Below are 19,753 nucleotides of genomic sequence, written 5' to 3'. Positions count from 1 at the left end.
CTGTGAATGTTCATTGAAACTAATAAAATTTAATAATAATTAAAAAAAAAAGAGTGGACATCCTTGTCTGGTCTCTGTTCTCAAGGAGAATGATATTCATCTTTCTCCAATGAGAATGATGTTGGCTCCTATGCTTTTTACGTTGAGGAAATTCCCTTCTAGTTCTATTCTGCTGAGTGTCTTAGTTAGAAAGGAGTGTTGGATTTTGTCAGAGGCCTTTTCTGTTTCAATTTCTAGGATCATGTGATTCTTATTATTTGCTTTGTTAATGTGATGAATTACACTGATTGTTTTTATATTGAACCAAACTTACATACCTTTTATTAATCCCCCTTTGTCATGGTGAGTTATTTTTTCATATGCTCTTGGATTCTATGTTCTTTAGCACTTTAAAGCTAGCAGTACAACTCATTACGGAGAATGCTACCAAAGCTTATTACTATCAAGTGTTTTAAAGAGACCTTGATAGTCGATTTGCCTAATTCAACAAGAGGCAGTGTGATTGGCACAGGATAGAGCAGGGTTTAGGGCTGTTGTACATAGGGTTGCTATGAGTTGCTAGCTACTCGAGGACACATAACAACAACAAAGTCTGCAGTCAAGATTTTCAACAATGGGAAATTATATATTTAAAGCATTCACAATTTAATCTATTTACATAGAAAAGGTATTATCCAATCCCTAAACACCCTGTGAGACAGGCAATACTTAGTTCATTTTGAGATAAGGAAACCTAAAATGAGTGTTTCAGTAAATTAGAAGGTTTAAAAGATTCTTTGTGGGGGGGGGGATAGCAATAGGGTGCTAAGATAGGGGTTTATATATCAAAGTTAAAGTTCTTCTCATGTCAGTTTGTTGTGTGTCAAGGTCAAATCAGAATTGACTCACAGCTTACTTTCTACCAGGTTCTCAGAGATTGTAACTTCTTAGGAAGGGATTGCTCATCTTCCTCTCTCAAAATGCTAGCAGATTAGACCCGCCAGAAAATCACCTTCTTTAGGTTAGCAGTGCAACTCTCTGTGAAAGCTGTGTTATTTCACACAGATCGTTGCCCAACTCTGAACCTCTTTCAAGCATTAGAAAGTTTGGGTGGGTTTTTTTTGCTGTTGTTATTGTATTGGTGGTTTTGTTTTGATTTGGTTTTTTGCAAGAGACATTTTAAATATGTATTTTTGTTTAATATCCATAAACATAGTTACCAATGGAAAAAATAATAACAAAAATTTGCTTATCAAGAAATTTAGGATTAATTCATTCAGAGAAACATCTCTGGCATATACCAGAGAAGAAGAAAAATCAATTAGTAAAAGGTGATGAGTGGGATAATTCACTTTTCTCATTATAAAATAATAAGAATTCTGTAAGGTCTCTGTGGAGACCTTAAAAGAAAAAAAGCAAGTCCTCACTTTATTAATGTTGGTCTAAATGTGATTCTCACAGGAAAGATGTTGGGTACTTTTGGAAGCATACATGAAAGGTAAATCTCAGCCATTATGTACTTAAGAAAACACTTACTCTGAATGTCTTCCTTTTGAGAACATTACAAATACAAATGTAAAAGTCATTTTGAATGGTATGAGATGAATGTTAGAATATTGACTTTCAAGCATTGGAAATAATCACATCAGAATGATTTAAATCATATCCTCTGAAAAAGAATCACTTCCCAATATGATCTTTAGCAAAGCTGTGTTAAAGCTTTCTTCTAGCAGAATTGGAAGTAAATCTAGGGTGAAAACTCATGGGAATGTTTTCTCATAACTTTATGTGTATCTATATTGAGATTGTTCGCACCTTTAGTTTGCTTGGCTCCACAGTCAATACTCTTGGCACCAGTAGCCAGGTAATTAAAAGATGCGTTGCCATGGGGAAGTCTGCTGTTAGGGACCTCTCCAAAGTACTGAAGAGCAATGGTGTCCCACTACAGACTAAGGTGCATCTGATACAGGCCATGGTCTTTGCAATCACTTGTTATTCATCAGAGAGTTGGACAATGACTAGGGAGGATACAAGGAGAATTGATGCCTTTGAGATGTGGTGCTGGAGAAGAGCATTGAGAATACCATGGACTGCTATGGAAACAAAGAGATTCATCCTGAAAAGGGTTAAATTGGATGGCTCCTTGGAGACAAGGATTCTGAGACTCTGTCTAACATACTTTGGACATGTTGTAAGGAGAGACCGGTCCTTGGAGAGGAGCATCATGCTTGGGAGGGTGGAGGGACAGCACAGGAGGGGAAGGCCCTCTATGAGGTGGATTGAATCAGTAACTGGGGTAATCAGGATGGGAGTGTCAGAGACAGTGCGATTGGCACAGGACAGAGCAGAGTTTAGGGCTGTTGTACATAGGGTCTCTGTGAGTCGCAAGGGACTCGACAGCACATAACAACAACAAAACAACATCATCTTATCAAATAATATTAGAAAAAAACTATAGTATTTATTAATATTTGTTGTTTATGTGCTGTGACACCATATACAATAACCCTGAAACCTGCTCTATCCTGTGCCAACCTATTGTCTCTGACACACCTACCTTCATTACCTCAATCGCTGAATCAATCCATCCATCAAGAGGGTGTTCCTCTCCTGTGCTATCCCTCCACCCTCCCAAGAATGTGTCTCTCTCCAAGAACTAATCCATCCTCGCAATATGCCCAAATTATGTCAGACAAAGCCTCAGAATCCTTGCCTCCAAGGAGCAGCCTGGTTTCACCCGCTCTAAAATGAACCTGTTTGTTTCTCTGGCAATGCATGGTAATACTCTTCTCCAGCACCACAGATCGAAGACATCAATTCTCTTTCTCCAGCTTTCTGACACATAGCAAGTAATTGTGAAGACTATGGCTTGGGTCAGGTGCACCTTAGTCTCTAGACTGACACTGTTGCTCTTCAGTACTCTGGAGGGAGCCCTGACAGCAAATTCTCCCAATGCAATTCATCTTTTGGCTTCTAGTGCCAAGATTTATTCATTTGATGCTAGTTAACTAATTTATTTGCTACTAAGATTTATTATTAATACTAAAATTTATTCAATGTAATTTCTAGATCTGGGAACTTATAAAGGGTAGAAATGTCTCTTTCCCATTCATTGTAAGGATTAAGTTCTTTGACCCTTAAGTAATCTGGAGAATGTTGATTGCTCCATCTGTAGATCTTGTGGGAAGGAACTGCTCTGGTATTTACTTGAGAAAGTCCCTTTCTATTGTCTAGCCTCTGAAAATTCTGCTGAAAGTTAACCAACATAGGCAATTAGTACATGAGTAATGGAGAAATTACTCTTCTGAAACTTTTTGCAGTTAATGAAAGCTTAAAGCATTCTTAAGCAATTTTCTCTTGCAATGTAACAGCCAAAATAACAAAACTTTTTCATCCTTTTCTTGAAGTTTTCAAACATTACCTAAGTGGCTTAAAAGGCTGGTTTTTGTTATTGTTTTTATGTGCCATTGTATCAACTCAGAGACACAGACACTCTGCAAAAAATATCAAAATCTTACCTGATACTGCACTGTCTTTGGAATTTTGCTGTCCCTAAGCCCATTGTTGCAGTCACTGTGTCAATCCATCTTGTAGAAAGTCTTGCTCTTCTTTGCCAAGTCTCTATCCTTCCTTCAAGCTTGTTTCTTTCCAAGGATCAGCCCTCTTTTTTATTTCTTGTGTGTACCATCAAATTGGATCTGACTGTATAGGAGAAGATTGTCCCTCCTTCTCAAGGAAAGCATCTGTTGAATTCGAACCACGTACTTCTGGGTTTGGAGTACAGCTTCTTGCCACTCAGCCACCAGAGCTCACCCGGATCAGCCCTCTTAACAACAGGCCCAAAGTACTTCTAAGGAGTGCCCTCTGTGCACTTCTTCCTAGACATATGTGTATGTTCTTTTAGAAGTCCACGGTATATTAAATACTCCTAGGCAACATTGTAATTCAGATGCATTCATTCTTCTTTACGGAGCTTTAGTGGCATAATGGTAAGAAGTTGTGCTGCAATCCTCTGTGCACACAGATCAAATCCACAAGCAGTTCTACTGGAGAAAGATGGGCAATCTTCTCCTGTGTGATTAACTGCCTCTAAAACCCTGCTGAGAGTCAGAAATGGGTCAATTCAGACTCAAAGGCACACAACAACAATAATTTGGGGGGAGCTCTGGTAGCTTAGTGGTAAGGAATTGTGCTATCAAATCAAAGAAATATTGTTCATATACACGGTCTCTATATGGAAGCAGGAGTGGCATTTACTTCCTAAACAACATGCCTCTGGAAACTATGAACTTTGAGAAATTATAATTATCAAAATACTTTAGGTCTTTTGTTAATAGGATCACTATGAGTCATGCTCAACTCAACTACAATCAACAACAATATGAAGAAGAATGATGAGCTCCTCTTAAGAGCTTTACTGCCTTTGAAAATCCACTGAAGGGGGATCACCTATAACTTAGTTCTGACTGTATGGTTGTTTTTGTCGTCGTTGTTGTTATATGCTGTCGAGTCACTTGTAATTCATAGTGACCCGATGCACAATAGCTTTCCCTATCCTATCCTTAGCCAATCTCAATGTCTATGACATACCTACCTCCTTTACCTCAGTACTGTGTTACTTTGTCTCATCTGGAGTCTTCCTCTCTTGTACTGTCCCTCCACATTTCTGAGCATGATGTCCTTCACCAAAGACTGGCCCCTGCTGGCCATGTGCTGAAAGTTTGTCAGACAAAGCTTCAAAATCTTTCCTCTAAGGAGTAGCATAGAGAGGAACTCTTGAAATACTATACAAAATGTGTGACCTTTGAGGACATTAAGCTGAGTGAAATATCTCAGTCACAAAAGGACAAATACTGCATAGTACCACTGTTGTAAAACAGGACTGAGGTTGGGGTTGGGAGGGAGAATGAGAAAGATAGGATAAATTATGTATACTGCATTGAAACAGATAGATGAGGGAGGGAACTGTTTAAAAAGGATATATGATTAGGTATTATTGTCATGACAGGAGTCCAGAACGAAGGCTGCATAGTGGAGTGGACTTGAGGGGAAGGATTATATAACAATGTAAGACTTTTACTTTTCAAAATGAAGGCTGCAGAGTGGACTGGACTTGGAGAAAGGGATTATATAACAATGAAATAATTTTTCTTTTACTTTTCAAAGAGAAGAGCAAACTAGAGGGAGGTTGGCAGGGAGAAAAGTGCAACAATGAATGAATGGAAATCCAAAGCCTCTGTAAACTTTCATTAAAATTAGTAAAACAACAACAGAAAAGAGAGTACTCCTTAGAAGCATTCTGGGCCTATTGTCAGGAGGGATGATCCTTGGAAGAAACATGCTTGAAAGAAAGTAGAGAAACCTCTCTCAATGCCATTGAGTTGAAACTACTATATAGTTGACTCATCATTGAATTTCTGAGACTGTAAATAACAAGGAAGATATTTCTAATCTTTATCCTTTGGTGTTTTTGGTCAATTTGAAAAGCCCTAGGGATGCACCACCTGTGAGATATGGGACAACTCCCTACAGATTATACTACCAGAGTTTCCTGGGATCCCTTGGTGCATACAAATCTGTGAAATTACATGCATAAGAAGCAACTGAAAATGTTATACTCTGGGTCAGGCGTTCTTTAGTCTTTTTTTTTTCGTTCTTTCGTCTTTAAATTCACGTCATTGCTCTTCAGCACTTTAAACAGATTCTGGACAGAAGATTTTCCCAGTGCAATGAACTGTACATTGTTTTGTTGATTACTGCTTGCAGAGGTGTTGATTGTGGGTTAAAGTTAAATTAAATCATTGAAAACTTCAATGTCGTTTCCATCTATCATGATTTTGCCTATTGGTACAACAGGGAGGATTTTTGTTTTCTTTATAATAAAAATAAACAAACATACCAGGGCACCAACATCAACTACTTACCAACATCTTGAGGATGAAATAGTTTGGCTTAACTGACTTCACCTTATAAATCTATATCTACATGCATTTTGGTCAGAGAGAGAGATTAACAAAGATGAATATGTTTTATACTCAACGTAAATTCTATCTATGATGGTATTTTACACTTAAATCAATTCTAAGGACAATAATTTATTATTATACTCTAATTTTTAAATTTGTGTGTATATATTTGTATTCATGTTACCCTTTACTAAAATTAGAGCAGTAATTAAGATAACACATAAGGATATCAAATCTGCATGGCATTCTCTTTCATGTTCAAGCTTATATTTAGGATTAACAAAACTGTGTCTATATAAACACCGTTGAAGCAAAATGAAGCAAGGATGCATGTCAATGCAACAAATCAAGTAGCTTTCCCTTCTCTCTTGCTTAATTTTCATATTCTTTATCTCTTGCTGAATTTTTTTCTTTTTTGGACTATTTACCTGAAGCCAAATCTCTAACTTAACACACATTATTTCTTCTTAAAATAAATATTTTGCTACCTTGTAGACTAGTAATGTAGAGGAAAGACAGGAAGCCTGACATATTTTAGAGACATTGTGGTCAGCTACCGTTGAATCAAGTACGACCTATAGCAAACCTATGAATAACAGATCTGAACCCTGTGCTATCTTGTTTTATCCTCATACTTCCTGACATACTAGAGACCATTGCCACAATTGTTGTGTAACCTACTTGGTTGAGGGTCTTCCTTTCTCTCACCGACCCTTCACCTTTCCAAATATAATGTTCCTCTCTAAAATATAGCCCCTTCTGTCAACATACTCGAAGTAAGTTAGGCTAAGTGTCAACATCTTTGCCTCCAAGGAACTCTCTGGCTGCACTTTCTCCAGGATATTGTTTTTTCTTATGACAGTCTATAGAATACTCAGTACATTTCTCCAATACCACCTCCACCACCATCTTTTAGAGATGTGTAACTGAGAAGTAGATGTTCTTTTCTTTTTTAGTATTCACAATTCTGATTCACCAGTTCACTATCTTGCAAAAGTTTTCATTTTGCTTCTTGGGCTGGGTATTGAACACTTAAAAGAGGAATATTCCATATATTTAAAAGTTCTGAATAAAGCTGAGAGTTAGCTCTCTGATGATTCAATCTCTCATAACAGCCCTACTAACTCCCAAGAAATGTTTTTTAAAGTTGTTTTTGTTGTTTTCCACTTCCTCTTGGAAAATTATCCAGGAAGAAGAATGTTTATAATTTTAATAACAGTAATTGAAATAAAATATTTTCAGTTCCAAATCTAAGCTCTTTAGAAACAATCATTAGTTGTCAATTTAGATTTGTCTGCTAGTATTTGCTCTGGTCCATGTTAAACTCTAGTCACACTGGAATTCTTTCAGTTCTCAAATTGTACCTGCACAATGCTTCCTCCCATATGTCTAGACTATACCCCACACTTCCTTCCTCACTTTGTGGGGCTAACTCCTACTCCTCCTTCTGACTAGCATTTAGATTTCCCCAGGAAAGTCTAGGTTAGCTAGGTTGGGCAACCTAGTGCTACTTGTTTTCAAAGAACCCTCTACTTCTCCTAGCAAAATGTCTTTAAAATTACTTACTGTTTTACTCACTGATTTATAAGAACCATAAAATGAAAGACTGGAAAAGGAGATGAGGACAAAGGGCATTGAATCTGAATGGGAGACTATGAAAATACTTTCTAGTCAGAACTCTACAGAAGAGTCACCTCTATAATGTAGTCTAAGGAGAAAATACAAGTAGAGACAAATCTCTTCTAGAAGGAGCAAGATGTTCCTTGAAAAAAATACCAGAGTTGAATTTCCTGTTGGTTACTGATAGTTCATCACCTATAAATCTTTTATTAATTTTATTATGCTGCATGCTTCTGTGTTAATGTGTATTGTCTTGTTGTTGTATACCAAAGAGTTAAAATTAACACATAGCTCACCCTCCAGTGGATTTTCAGAGGCAGTTAATTACACAGGAGGAGATTGTAGCTGGTGGCCTCTAATTGTGTTCCTTCAGGATTGCAGCACAACTTCTTGTCACTAGGCCACTGGAGCTTCAATGTACATTAGGAATTAGAAAATAGGTTTGAAACACAACACAGAGGAAAGTGACACTGGAGAAAAAGGCAGGTGTAGGTATTCAGAGTGATTGTTAGACATCAGCTGACATCAGATAGGCTAGTTGCAGTGTGGACTAAGACAAAAGCAAATAACCCACTGGTATCAAATAATTAGATTCCCAGAAAACCTCTATAGGGCTTCCAAGGCTATAGATCTCAGCAGGAGCAGATTTCATTATTTCTCCTCTGGCAGGGATGGTGAATTCAAAATGCCAACCTCTCGGTTAGCCACCTAACACATAACTATGTCACCGTGGCTCCTCTGAGGACAAAAATGTGAGACAGTAAGAAAATAGAGGACTCTTTCTTTCTCTAATGTCTCATAACATTTATTTTTTTATTAAATTTTAGATGCAAAAGCCACTACCTTGGAACTTGGGATAATCTGTATTATATTTCAGTGTACTTTATTAACAAAATTATTTGAGTATTGGTTTTCTCTGAAAACTTTAAAAGCTCTTAATAGAAGAACTTCCACATACATTCATTGTTTCTAAAGTAATCTGCTAAAATAACATTTTTTAAAAAATTTTTTTGCATATAGACCAGAAGTTACTCTTTCTTTTTTTTAAAGTCAAGTAGAAAGGAGACTCCTTTATCCTGATAACTGTTAGGACAAGGTAGATAATAATAACTCCCCCCCCCGACATTTTCAAACATATTTTGGGTATTGTTGGATCTTAATATCAAACTTTAAAATCAACCTGTCAAGTTACATAAATAAACATTGGGCACATGATTTAAATCAGGTGTCAAATTAAAAAAACTAATAAATTTCCACCATTAGGCATGCTGTCAAGTGGTTTTCTTCACTTGATCAATGTTTCAGTTTTACCTCACATTGAGCTGTTAAACTCAATCTATCCACTTCCATTAATGGACTCATGGTGACCTTTCATGAGCTGTAAATCTTTATGGAAGGGGTTTTCCATCTTTCTCCTAAACCAACAAATCACTCGAGAGCCTCATGGAATCCAACAGACAATGGTTAGCAATGACATACATAAAACTACACCACCAGGGCTCTTTCAATGAGCTGGTAAGCATCTTATAATTAGTACTCGGTACTTTCTTTCAGAAACAGATGAAGCCCTGTCTATGATTACCAGTCTGTGCAAGGAAATTTGGAAGATAGCTATCTGGCCAACTGGCTGGCAGAGATTCATATTTGTTCCCATTCCCAAGAAAGGTGATCCAACGGGATATGGAAATTATTGAGCAATATCATTAATATCCACAGCAGCCATGTGAGCTTCACAAAAACCACAAACTACTACTAATAGTAATAGTAATAATAATAATAATACCCTTTTAAACAGTTCTCTTTTACTTTAAAGTGTCTGGATTAAAAAAAAAAGAAAGAAAGACGAAATATGCGAAGAGGAGACTTCTTCCACCATCTTAAAACCAGAGTAAGAGTTCAAATTAGAAAAGGGAGTAGGGTTTAAATAGCCACAGTCTTTGTCAAAACCAGTTCTGATTAATCTCCTTTGTCATTCTCTGTTATTTCCCAGTGCTGTTATTCCCCAGAGATATTTCACCCTGTTTCTCTAGGAGAGGGGAGTATGCATCCTCTTAGCGATTTCCTGCTGGAAAAGGGCATTGTAGGTCCCAGGGTGAAAGTCATCTGTCACTACTCTAAAGGGCCACAGATTTGCACATTAAGAATGTGAGCAGCAGTAATCCAAGGGGCTATATCAACAACTGTCATCCAAAAGGAAAAAGCTTAAGATTGTGTAAGTTTGACCTCCCCACTTTTCAACAAAGACATTAAACACTTTACTTAAGGATTTTTCAAATTGCTTGCCGAATTTTTTAAATTGCTTGCCACTGAATTGCCCTTTCTAAGACAAGGGGACACTTGCCCAATATGATGGACCCACATCAGGTTCTCTGCTCCCTGACAGGGGCAAGCAGGGAAAGAAGAGAGAAGAAAGAAAAGGAAAAAATTGTCCCTTGTTTTTGACCCAAGCAAGGGGTGCTTACCTGAAGATGTATGCCTGGTCTCCTCCCTTCCACCTACGTCAAATTTTAAGCCTACATCAGACCTCTAAAACTATGTCAGGGCACATCAGACCCCCAAACCCTTCCTGGAGTGAGCACAGAAAGGGGTGCTCACCCAATACCTGATGGGAGTGAGTCTGGAAAGGGGTGCTCATCTGATATGTGATGGGAGTGAGCACAAAGGATACTCACTTGAAAACTTGACAGGAGTGAGCACAGAGGGTACTCACCTGATACTTCATCAGGTCCGTTCCTGTTCAAGGTGCCATATGTTGCTGTCAGTTCACCAGCAATTTGATAGTGACACCCTGATGGAGGTAATCACAATGGAGATACACCACTCTGGGAGAGGATCAGAGAGTCAATCCAGCTCAATTTTATTGGGATCTGCAGTGTACTTATATACAAACATGTAAATAGGAAGACAGGATAGGGTGGACTTGCAGACATGGGACATGCAGATTGGATAGGAGAACCTCAGCCTCGTGTAGACCACTCCCAGCTCAACAGATGCGGCAGCCATCTTCCCAGGTGGTGAGCTTTCTCAAGTCATTACAGCCAAACACAGGAGAGTTTTCTCTATCCCATATTAAAGGTCATTGGGAAGCTTGCACTTATCTGGAGCTTGGGCGATCGGTCCTGGCCAGAGACCATCCCTTCCTCCACAGCATTCCGCAACAATGTCCAACGACAAACAAATGGATTGAGAAGTTGTGGTATATTCATACAGTGGAATACTACCCAGCACATAGGAGAACTGACTTTGTCAGTTACTACCTAATTTGGGAGAGACTGGAGAACATTATATTAAGTGAACTAACTCAGCCCCAGAAGGACAAATATTGTATAAAACCATTATTGTAGACTGAGTATGAGGATCGGGGCAGGGAGGAATCTTTTGTGAAAAACAATTAATTCAAACTTTGTAAATAAATCAGTATAAAATAAAAAAAAATTAAGAAAGTTGTGCACTGGGGCTTCATCTATCCTCCATACTTATTCAATCCGTGTGCTGAACAAATCATTTGAGAAGCTGGTATTTATAATGAAAATGTGGCTTCAAGATCGGAGAAAGATTCATCAAAAACCTGTGTTATGCAGATGGAACAACCTTGCTTGCTGAAAGCAAGTGGGACTTGAGGTGCTTACTGAGAAATTTAGGGACTAATGCCTTCAATATGGTTACATCTCAACATCAAGAAAACAAAAATCCTCACCACTGGGCTAATAGACAACATCATGATACATACAGAAAAGATTAAAATTGTTAAGGACTTTAGCTTACTTGGATCTACATGCAACACCCATAGTACCAGCAGTCTGGATATTAAGAGACACATAGTTTTAAGAAAGTCTGCTATAAAACCTCTCCAAAGTTCTGAAACACAATGATGCCATTTTAAAAACTATGGTGAAGTGGACTTGGGGGGAGGGATTGATAACAATGAAAAAAATTGTTTTATTTATACAAAAGCAAATGGGGGTAGTGGGTGGACAAGGAGAAAAGTGCAACCAGAATGAATGGAAGCCCTCAGTCTCTGTAAACATTAATTAAAATTAATAAAAAGAAGTAGAAATTTAAAAAAACAAAACAAAAAACTATGGTACACATGATTAAAGCCATAATTTTTCCAATCATCTGCTGCAGAGGGTCAAGGACTGCAGCCTTCAGTATGGACTGAGGCTCAATGTCAAGAAGACAAAGATTCTCACCACTGGACCAATCTGTAGCATCAGGATGGATGGCGAAGAGACTGAGATTGTTCACAGCTTCAGTTTGCTCGGCTCCACCGTCAACACTCTTGGCACCAGCAGTCAGGAAATCAAAAAACGTATTGCGATGGGAAAGTCTGCTGTTAGGGACCTCTCTAAAGTACTCAAGAGTAACGGTGTCTCTCTGGAGACTAAGGTGCACCTGATACAGGCCATGGTCTTTGCAATCACTTGTTATGCATCAGAGAGTTGGACAATGACTAGGGAAGACAGAAGGAGAATTGATGCCTTTGAGCTGTGGCGCTGGAGAAGAGTATTGAATGTACCATGGACTGCCATCCTGGAGAGGATTAAACCAAGCAACTCCTTGGAGGCAAGGATTCTGGGGCTTCGTCAGACATACTTTGGGCATGTTGCAAGGAGGGACAGGCCCTTGGAGAGGGACATCATGCTTGGGAGGGTGGAGGGATGGCGCAAGAGGGGAAGACCCTCTATGAGATGGATTGATTCAGTGACTGGGGTAATCGGGATGGGTGTGTCAGAGGTAGTGTGATTGGCACAGGATAGAGCAGGGTTTAGGGCTGTTGTACATAGGGTAGCTATGAGTCATAAACAACTCGACGACACATAACAACAACAACAACAACTGCTATGAATCTGAAATCTGGAAAATGAAAAAGGATGATGCAAGAAGAATCAATGCCCTTATATTATGGTGTTATAAAAGAGGACTGACTATCCCATGGACTGCAAAAAAATAAACAAATTTGCCTTAGAGAAAGTGCAGCCAGACTACTCCTTAGAGGCTGTGATGTCAATGCTTCGCCTCACACACTTTGGGCATGTTGTTAGGTATCCCTGGAGGGGGACATCATGCTTGGAAAAAAGTGGAGAGTTGGTGAAGGAGAGGATGACCCTCAATGAGATGGACTGCCAAAGTAATGGAAGCCATGGCTTAATTGTGTCAGAGATAGTGAGAATGGCATAGGATAGGACAGACTTCAGACCTTTGTTCATTAGATCTAAGTCGTATTCTATTCAATGACACATAGCAACAACTTTCAGAGAGTATAAGACAAACCATTTAGGCAGATGGTAGAAATTCAGTAAGTACTCTCAAATTTATAGAAAATCTAAAGCCAGTGTTTTTAACCAAATGTTGCATATGGGGTCTAAAGAACACTCCTCTCTTGGAGGAAGTGTAACTGGAATGTTCCCTGGAAACAACAATAGCAATAATATCACCTTAAACTAATTGCCATCAAGTGAGAAGCCACTCATATCTGATTTTTTCATCAGGTGTTTGGAAACTGTAAAACATGAGGGAGGAGAATGTTCATCTTTCTTCTGCTGAATGACTGGTAGATTAGAAGGAGCAGAGAAGTGTAACCTGTGGGTTAGCAATGCAACTTCTTATGAACTAGCTAGAGCTCCTTCCATAGAGGCAAAGATGGTGAAATTTGGTTTCACAAACTTTGGGTATGTTTTAGGAGGAATCAGTCTTTGGAAAAAGACTGGGAAAAGCTGAGTATCACCAAAAGGAAAGCAGACCATCAATGAGATGGATTGGCACAGTGACTAAAACAATGGAGCTGAGCATGGAGGAGATTGTGAGGGTGTCACAAGACAGGGCAAGATTTGTTCTTTTTTTCATAGGATTTCTATGTGTCTTAGTTGACTCAAAGACTCCTAACAGTCAACAACATAGAAGAAAAGACTATTTATAGTAATAAAAGAATTTTATTGGAACTATGGAAAAGAAATCTAATTTTCATATAAGATTAAAAAATGCTGAGAAGTTGCATTTAGGTTTCCTAAACTCAGTCCCATAAGGACAAATACTGCATGAGACTATTATTGTAGAAATAAAAAGATAACAAGTAAACTGTGTATGAGGATCCAAGGGACGGAAAGAGCGGAGAGGTGAGGATGAGCAGGGGGAGATCATAGGGTTACACTATTTAATGGGTAGAGGGAGCAGTGTGTAAAGAAAGTGGGAAAGATCCGGTGGGGATATGGAAAGACAGGGCAATGGTGGGCTTAGCTCAATATTTTTTTTATTTTTGACAATATAATGAATAAGAATAAGTGTATGAAACATAATGTGAATGAAGGCTAGTGTCAAACACAACATTTATGAATTTCATAATAAAATCAATATAAAAAAATAAAAAATATTATTTTAATATAAGCAAGGAGATCCTCAGTAAATTATAAAACCTTTTTAATGTGATTTGAGGTAAAGTTTACAGAGCAAATTGGTTTTCATTCATCAATTTATACATACACACATTGTTTTGATTACTTCCCAGGAAATTTTATATCTACAAATGGCAAAGATAAACATCTCTCTATTGGTGATGGTTTCTAATCTTGCAATGCTTTATAACTACATTTATATCTACATGCTATTAAAAAGGTAAGAAAATGTATTTTTGGCAACATGCAATTATCTTAAAGTTTAAAAATATACATTCTTGTGAAAAACTACAATCATTTCAATAAAATTATGATAATTTATTTGTATGTAGTGAATATCTTGTAATCAAAAGAAAATGACTCTGTTTTTACTGCTTAGTAAGTTTTTGCTTTATGGGGTTAGACAGTTCTAGTTCAGAATTCTGATGATTCACCACAACTTTCCATAACAAGGTAGAGTGACGGGATCAAAAAAGTAACCGAAAAGTTACCAAAAGTAAGACTTTTAGTCAAATTTAGATTTCAGATGAACAATGACATACTTATACTAAAAATATTAAACATTGCTTATCTAAAATTCAAATTTAACCAAGTACCCTTTATCTTAATTTAACTAATCTGTCATCTTTAATAAAAAGCTTACTCATGTGAACATCACTTCACATTTAAAATAGATACATATATGGTTATACTATCCTATTAATAATCTATGAACAATATTTCCTTTTTCACTTCTCTACAGTCATGCACAAATGTTGCTATATTTTATATTTAAATAAATATTTAAATAATAAATAATTTACAGTTGTAAATAATTTATATGACCATAAAAAAGTATTTTAAAGTGCTTCAATTGGTCCTCACAACATCCCTGTGAGGTAGGATTATCTTCTTAATGCGTAGGTATTTTTTATTATCAAGTGAGTAAGTTATTATTTTTCCTAGTTTGAGATTAGAGACGAAACCAGTCTATAGTTGAACTGAGATTCATGGATCCTGACTACACAACTAGGGTTATAAATAAAAATATAGTCTTTCCAACTGAATTTGATTTTAAGATAAACTTTTTTTGTATGAGTCAATATAAATGAGAAATTAATAAAATTGCTTGTTATTTTGCTAAAATTCAAATGCAACTGGACATTCTTTTTTTTTAACAGCCCTACACAAGAGCCACATGATACATGCAGTGCTGAAGCAAATTTGTTTGGTGTTTCCTTGGCGATTTCACTGGAGAACTTCTGGAAACCATGGAATGTATTATTATTTTCTCTACGATTCTTCTTTCTCAGCTCTGAAAAGAAAAATAAAATTTCATAAATGACATTTTTCTATGTTTTCTTAAAGAATTAATACACGCTTAGATCTTTGTGTGTTGGAAATATTCTATATTTCATTTCTAAATAGGAAGACTAAAACATCTTTAAGAATGATAAAAATAATGCCCTAAAATATAATACTTTTAGACTATTCTCTCCCCCATAGACTTCAATGCCGTACGGCATTTTAGGGCATTATTTTTATCGTAGGAGTATGCAATGAGGGTTGCAGAGTGGATTATATTTGGGGGTAGGGGGTGGGGTTTGGGGAGGTGCGGGGGGGTCAATGTGTACCAATGAGGGAGTTTTTCTTTTGCTTTTCAAGGAGAGGAGCAAATGGGGGGGAGGGGTTTGTTCAGGGAGAAGGGTGCAACAATGAAGGAATGGAATCCCAAAATCTCTGTAGATGTTCATTGAAATGAAAAATAAACAACCTAAATTTTAAAAAAAAATGAAAGAGATTCTACTAATGGTTATACCAGAATATTAGCTTATGCTCAGACCTTCCTGGACAGACTGAACGATGAGGTCTTTCTCTCCGTGGCGTCAAGTCAGAACCAACTCATTTTTTATTCTCCAGCAGGTTCTCAGAGACTGTAAACCACATGGTATGAGATTGCCTATCTTTCTCCCAGGGAGCAGCTGGTGAATTAGAATTATTTGTTTTGAGTTGGTAGCATAACTCCTTTCCCACTAGGAAACTAGAGATTCCTTCCGGCCTTCCTAGTTATCAGTAAAGCAAATTAATACTACCTTTTTCAAAATCAAACGTCAGATAAAGAAAAGTATTTTTAGGTGAAGCATAAAATTTATAGACTTATATTTGGAGTATTTGTCTCAAGACAAATGAAGTCTTTAAGTAAAAGTAGCTCACCTCTTCAAAAATATCTCCACTGTTTTTTGCACCCACTTTGCCTTGGGATCCAGGCAGACTTCTTTTGCTTCCTCTCCATCCTTAGAGACAAGTTTCACACTGTAATGAAAGAAAGACAATAAAAATAATCATTGACATGTTTCAGACTTCCCTTTGTTATGAATCCTCAAGTATAGGTACAAAATCTAAGTTTAAAGAAACTCTAAGCTACTATGGAAAGCACTATATTTCAATGAAATTAAGACAAGGACTTTTTCCCTTTATTAATCATTGTATTATTATGAGTCAGAATCAATTAGACATCATATTGTGAGTGGTGACAGTATTTCTAGCACCTGGGAGAGCTCTGGTAGTAAAGTGCATCATGTTTTGTGCTATCATAGAGAATGTCAGAAGTAGGAATCCACTAACTATTCCTCAGAAAAAAGATGGGTAGTCTCCTCCTATTAAGGTTTATAGCTTTAGAAGCACAACGAAGAGTCACTATGGCAATGGGTTTGGTTTGGGTTTAGAATTTCTTTGGATTCTTCTCTTTTCTTCTTTCCAGATTTGCTAAATAACCCAATCACTTTATGACGTACTTACATGATTTCTGATTTTGAACAATGTGGTCCGCTCTCAATCACTCTCAATTCTTTGATATATTTTGGATTGAAAAATTTGGAATGTGTGTTTATACACTGGCATCGAAGTTCTGAGGCCACCCTTGACAAAACTGCAGCTGTGAAGACAAAAAAGCCAATTAAAGATCAATTTCCTCAATGGGTACAGTTCTGCTAGCTCTACATTCTTTATTTCTAATATGATTATTTGGGCCTGTGAAAAACATATCTTTCACAAATTCGTTTTGGAAACTGAAGGCCTGGTATTTTAGCATCTGACTTTAAAGTTTTGTTTGTTTGTTTTGAAAACAATTAAGACTGAGTTCATGGAACAATGTTCTACATAAAAAAATATCAAGTTGGCTTTGTTGACATCTTTATAAATGCATAATACTCTGATTCTATATGTTATTTATAGTAGATAAACTAAAATTCATTATCAGGGAAATGCCTTCAGAAAGAATTAATAGTAGTTTATCTATGAGTTCCATAGAAGTGGTAAGATTTAAATGAAATCCTTAACACTAAGAGAAAAGGAAGATATAGATAAATTATACATCATAAATGCAGAAACTGTATTCTTTTCCTAAGAAGGAGCCCAAGATCCACTGCTTATCAAGAAATCTTTAAAGAAAAAATATTCACCATTCAACAAAACACTAAGTGGAATGAAGTCATCTGAGTTAACTTGCCCATTAATAACAATATGAATACCTGTGGTGTACAATAAGATGCACTTTAAATTAAAGATCGGTGTTAGCTGTATAAATACTATGGTTTTAACAATAGAAATAGAGTACTTTCATTAATCAAAGCTTATACTTCACTACATGTCACATAGATACAGCCTAAATAGATAGGTCAGCTTCCACTGAGTTGGAATTGACAAATAGTGGACCCTCCGGTGGGTTTTCAGAGTTTGTTAACTACATCGGAGGACTTTGCCCATTATTCTCCCAAGGAGTACCTGATGGTTTTGAACTGCCAACCTCTGAGATGCCAGTGCAACTTTTTACCTACTAGGCCACCAGAGACCTAAACAAATACTTTAAATAATGTTAAATAACTGTACTATTTTCTTTTCCTCAAAATCAGAAGAAAACTTGTTGTCAAAACATTAAAAATATCTTTACTATCTGAGCATGTAGAGATAAGGAGAACTCTGAAGATCAGAAAGAGATCCTTACCTTTGCACAGAGCTGCAGAAAGCATGAAAGCTGCCAAGACAGTGAACATCAGCTTGGAAGTCATGTTTACAGGATCTGGTTACTTTCCACTTTCTCACTGGCACTTGTCCTAGACAGTTGTGAGGTTTGCTCTCTGAGGACTCGTGTCGACTAGAGTGCTCCTGTTGCTTTTTATAATCACAGAAAACACAGAAGACACGTGCGCCCTCAGTCTTGTATTATGTCAGAGGAAATTCCACAATATGCAACTACTCTTTCATGCTTTGAAATCAGACCTGAGTCATCACACTTTCCTGCTCTCTTATCAAGTTTTCAACATGAATGAAGTTTTTGTTTAATAAAAAGCATTATTTATTGCAATAAGTATGTCTTTAAATATACAAGCTTCTTGGCTTAGTAAATCATTATTATAGTCATTGTTAGTTGTAGATAACTTTATGATAGATCTGTGTGGCTGACAAACTGGCAGTTGTTAGAGTAAGGTTATTTATTTATGATTTTATTTTTATTATAGCTCCATCGTTTTTCCGTAAATTATAACAGTTGTAAAGATAATGACAATCTTATAAACTATTTTTATTGGGGACATAGTTTACGATAAGTCCTTTTATAAACATTAAAAAGTTTTACAAGAACTACTATTCAGGAACTAATATGATCTCAAAAAACATTAAACCTTTTGAGAAGCTTTGGTGTTCTAATAGGTTAACAGAAAGGATACAATGGCTTCATATAGAAACAATTCAGTCGTATAGACATTGCATCACTTTCTGAGAAATATGTGAGGTCTAGAGGTGGATAAGACAAAGTTATTATTTTAAGGGTTTTTTTCTATTGGGACACTAAAGTCATACAAGGAGTCTTATTCAGATACTGAAGTGTATACACAAGTGTTATTCAAATAGTAATTCTTATCCAGAATATAGTGCGGAATCTTCCAAAAACAATTTGAGCAGGGAGTTGAAGGATAGAACTTTAATAGAGTGAAATGAAGGAGAAAATCACAGTTCAGAAAAAAAACAAAAGCAAAACCAAAAAAACCACCACACTATTAAAAGATACTCACATGTTAAAGACAAAGTATATTCATAGTCCAAGAATTAATGTTCTGGAGCTATTTGGTGGGACGGAAATGAGATGGTAAATAATGGAAAGGGAAGCTTTATTACTACTAGTGGGAAAAGCCTCTAGATTTAAACTCTGTTTCAACCACAATAGGTATGTGCTTTGCCAGATTAGATCTTTGACATTAATTTGGTAATACCTACATATCACATAAAGCAAGTACTTGTACACATCCTGTGTTAAATTTTAAGTGGAATCTTCATCTACTCTAAGAGGGATGGCTTGTATTTCTTATTTTTCAGGTGACTGCCTTTCAAAGTTTAAAAATGTTCAATTGCAATTACTTCCTGCAATTTCATTTGCCCTAGAGGCCTTGTAAATGACAGGTTGGTTTCTGAAATACTAAATTGAGCCAGCTTACAGCAGGCACTAAGTTTCAGAGAAATGTCAGTTCAAGTCAAATTAAAGATCCAGATAAACTTTAAATATATCCAAACAACATACCCTTTCATATTAAAAATGTAATCTATGAAAAGTTTTTAAATAGCTACAGAATAATACTACAGAAACTAACTAGTTTAAATGCTGATGTAGGATTTAACTCTGAAATTATTTTATTCTTTGCTGAAAGATTTATGTGATAATCTGATTTAGCAACTGAATTCCCCCTTCAGTGTAAGTAATGTTACGGGTGCACACTTGAGTTGTGGGGTGTGTGTGTGTGTGTGTGTGTGTGTATGTAAATTAAG

The 19,753-nt window shown here is 36.7% G+C and overlaps 1 protein-coding gene across 1 annotated transcript; it reads right to left on the bottom strand.

The window, feature by feature from the left end:
- Positions 1-15,229: 15,229 nt before the first annotated feature.
- IL8 (interleukin 8) lies at positions 15,230-18,003 on the bottom strand. The gene is made up of 4 exons (XM_006898465.1): positions 17,940-18,003; positions 16,736-16,871; positions 16,151-16,249; positions 15,230-15,251 (listed from the first exon to the last, which is right to left on the bottom strand). The coding sequence occupies exons 1-4, from the start codon at positions 18,001-18,003 to the stop codon at positions 15,230-15,232; spliced, it is 321 nt and encodes a 106-aa protein (XP_006898527.1).
- Between the last annotated feature and the right edge of the window lie 1,750 nt (positions 18,004-19,753).

The sequence above is a fragment of the Elephantulus edwardii genome, unplaced genomic scaffold (assembly GCF_000299155.1).
Source record: "Elephantulus edwardii isolate Elephantulus edwardi_28Jun2011 unplaced genomic scaffold, EleEdw1.0 scaffold00230, whole genome shotgun sequence".
Taxonomy (NCBI): domain Eukaryota; kingdom Metazoa; phylum Chordata; class Mammalia; order Macroscelidea; family Macroscelididae; genus Elephantulus; species Elephantulus edwardii.
The sequence above is the reverse complement of the archived record's forward strand: the minus strand, read 5'-3'. Positions and strand labels throughout refer to the sequence as shown.

What these genes read in the sequence shown, in the direction of transcription:
- IL8 (XM_006898465.1), bottom strand. Translation starts at nt 18,003, where the DNA reads ATGACTTCCAAGCTGATGTTCACTGTCTTGGCAGCTTTCATGCTTTCT. An exon ending in TTCTGCAGCTCTGTGCAAAG is followed by an intron (nt 16,872 to 17,939) that starts GTAAGGATCTCT and finishes TTGTCTTCACAG; the next exon opens with CTGCAGTTTTGTCAAGGGTG. An exon ending in TGTTCAAAATCAGAAATCAT is followed by an intron (nt 16,250 to 16,735) that starts GTAAGTACGTCA and finishes CTTTCATTACAG; the next exon opens with TGTGAAACTTGTCTCTAAGG.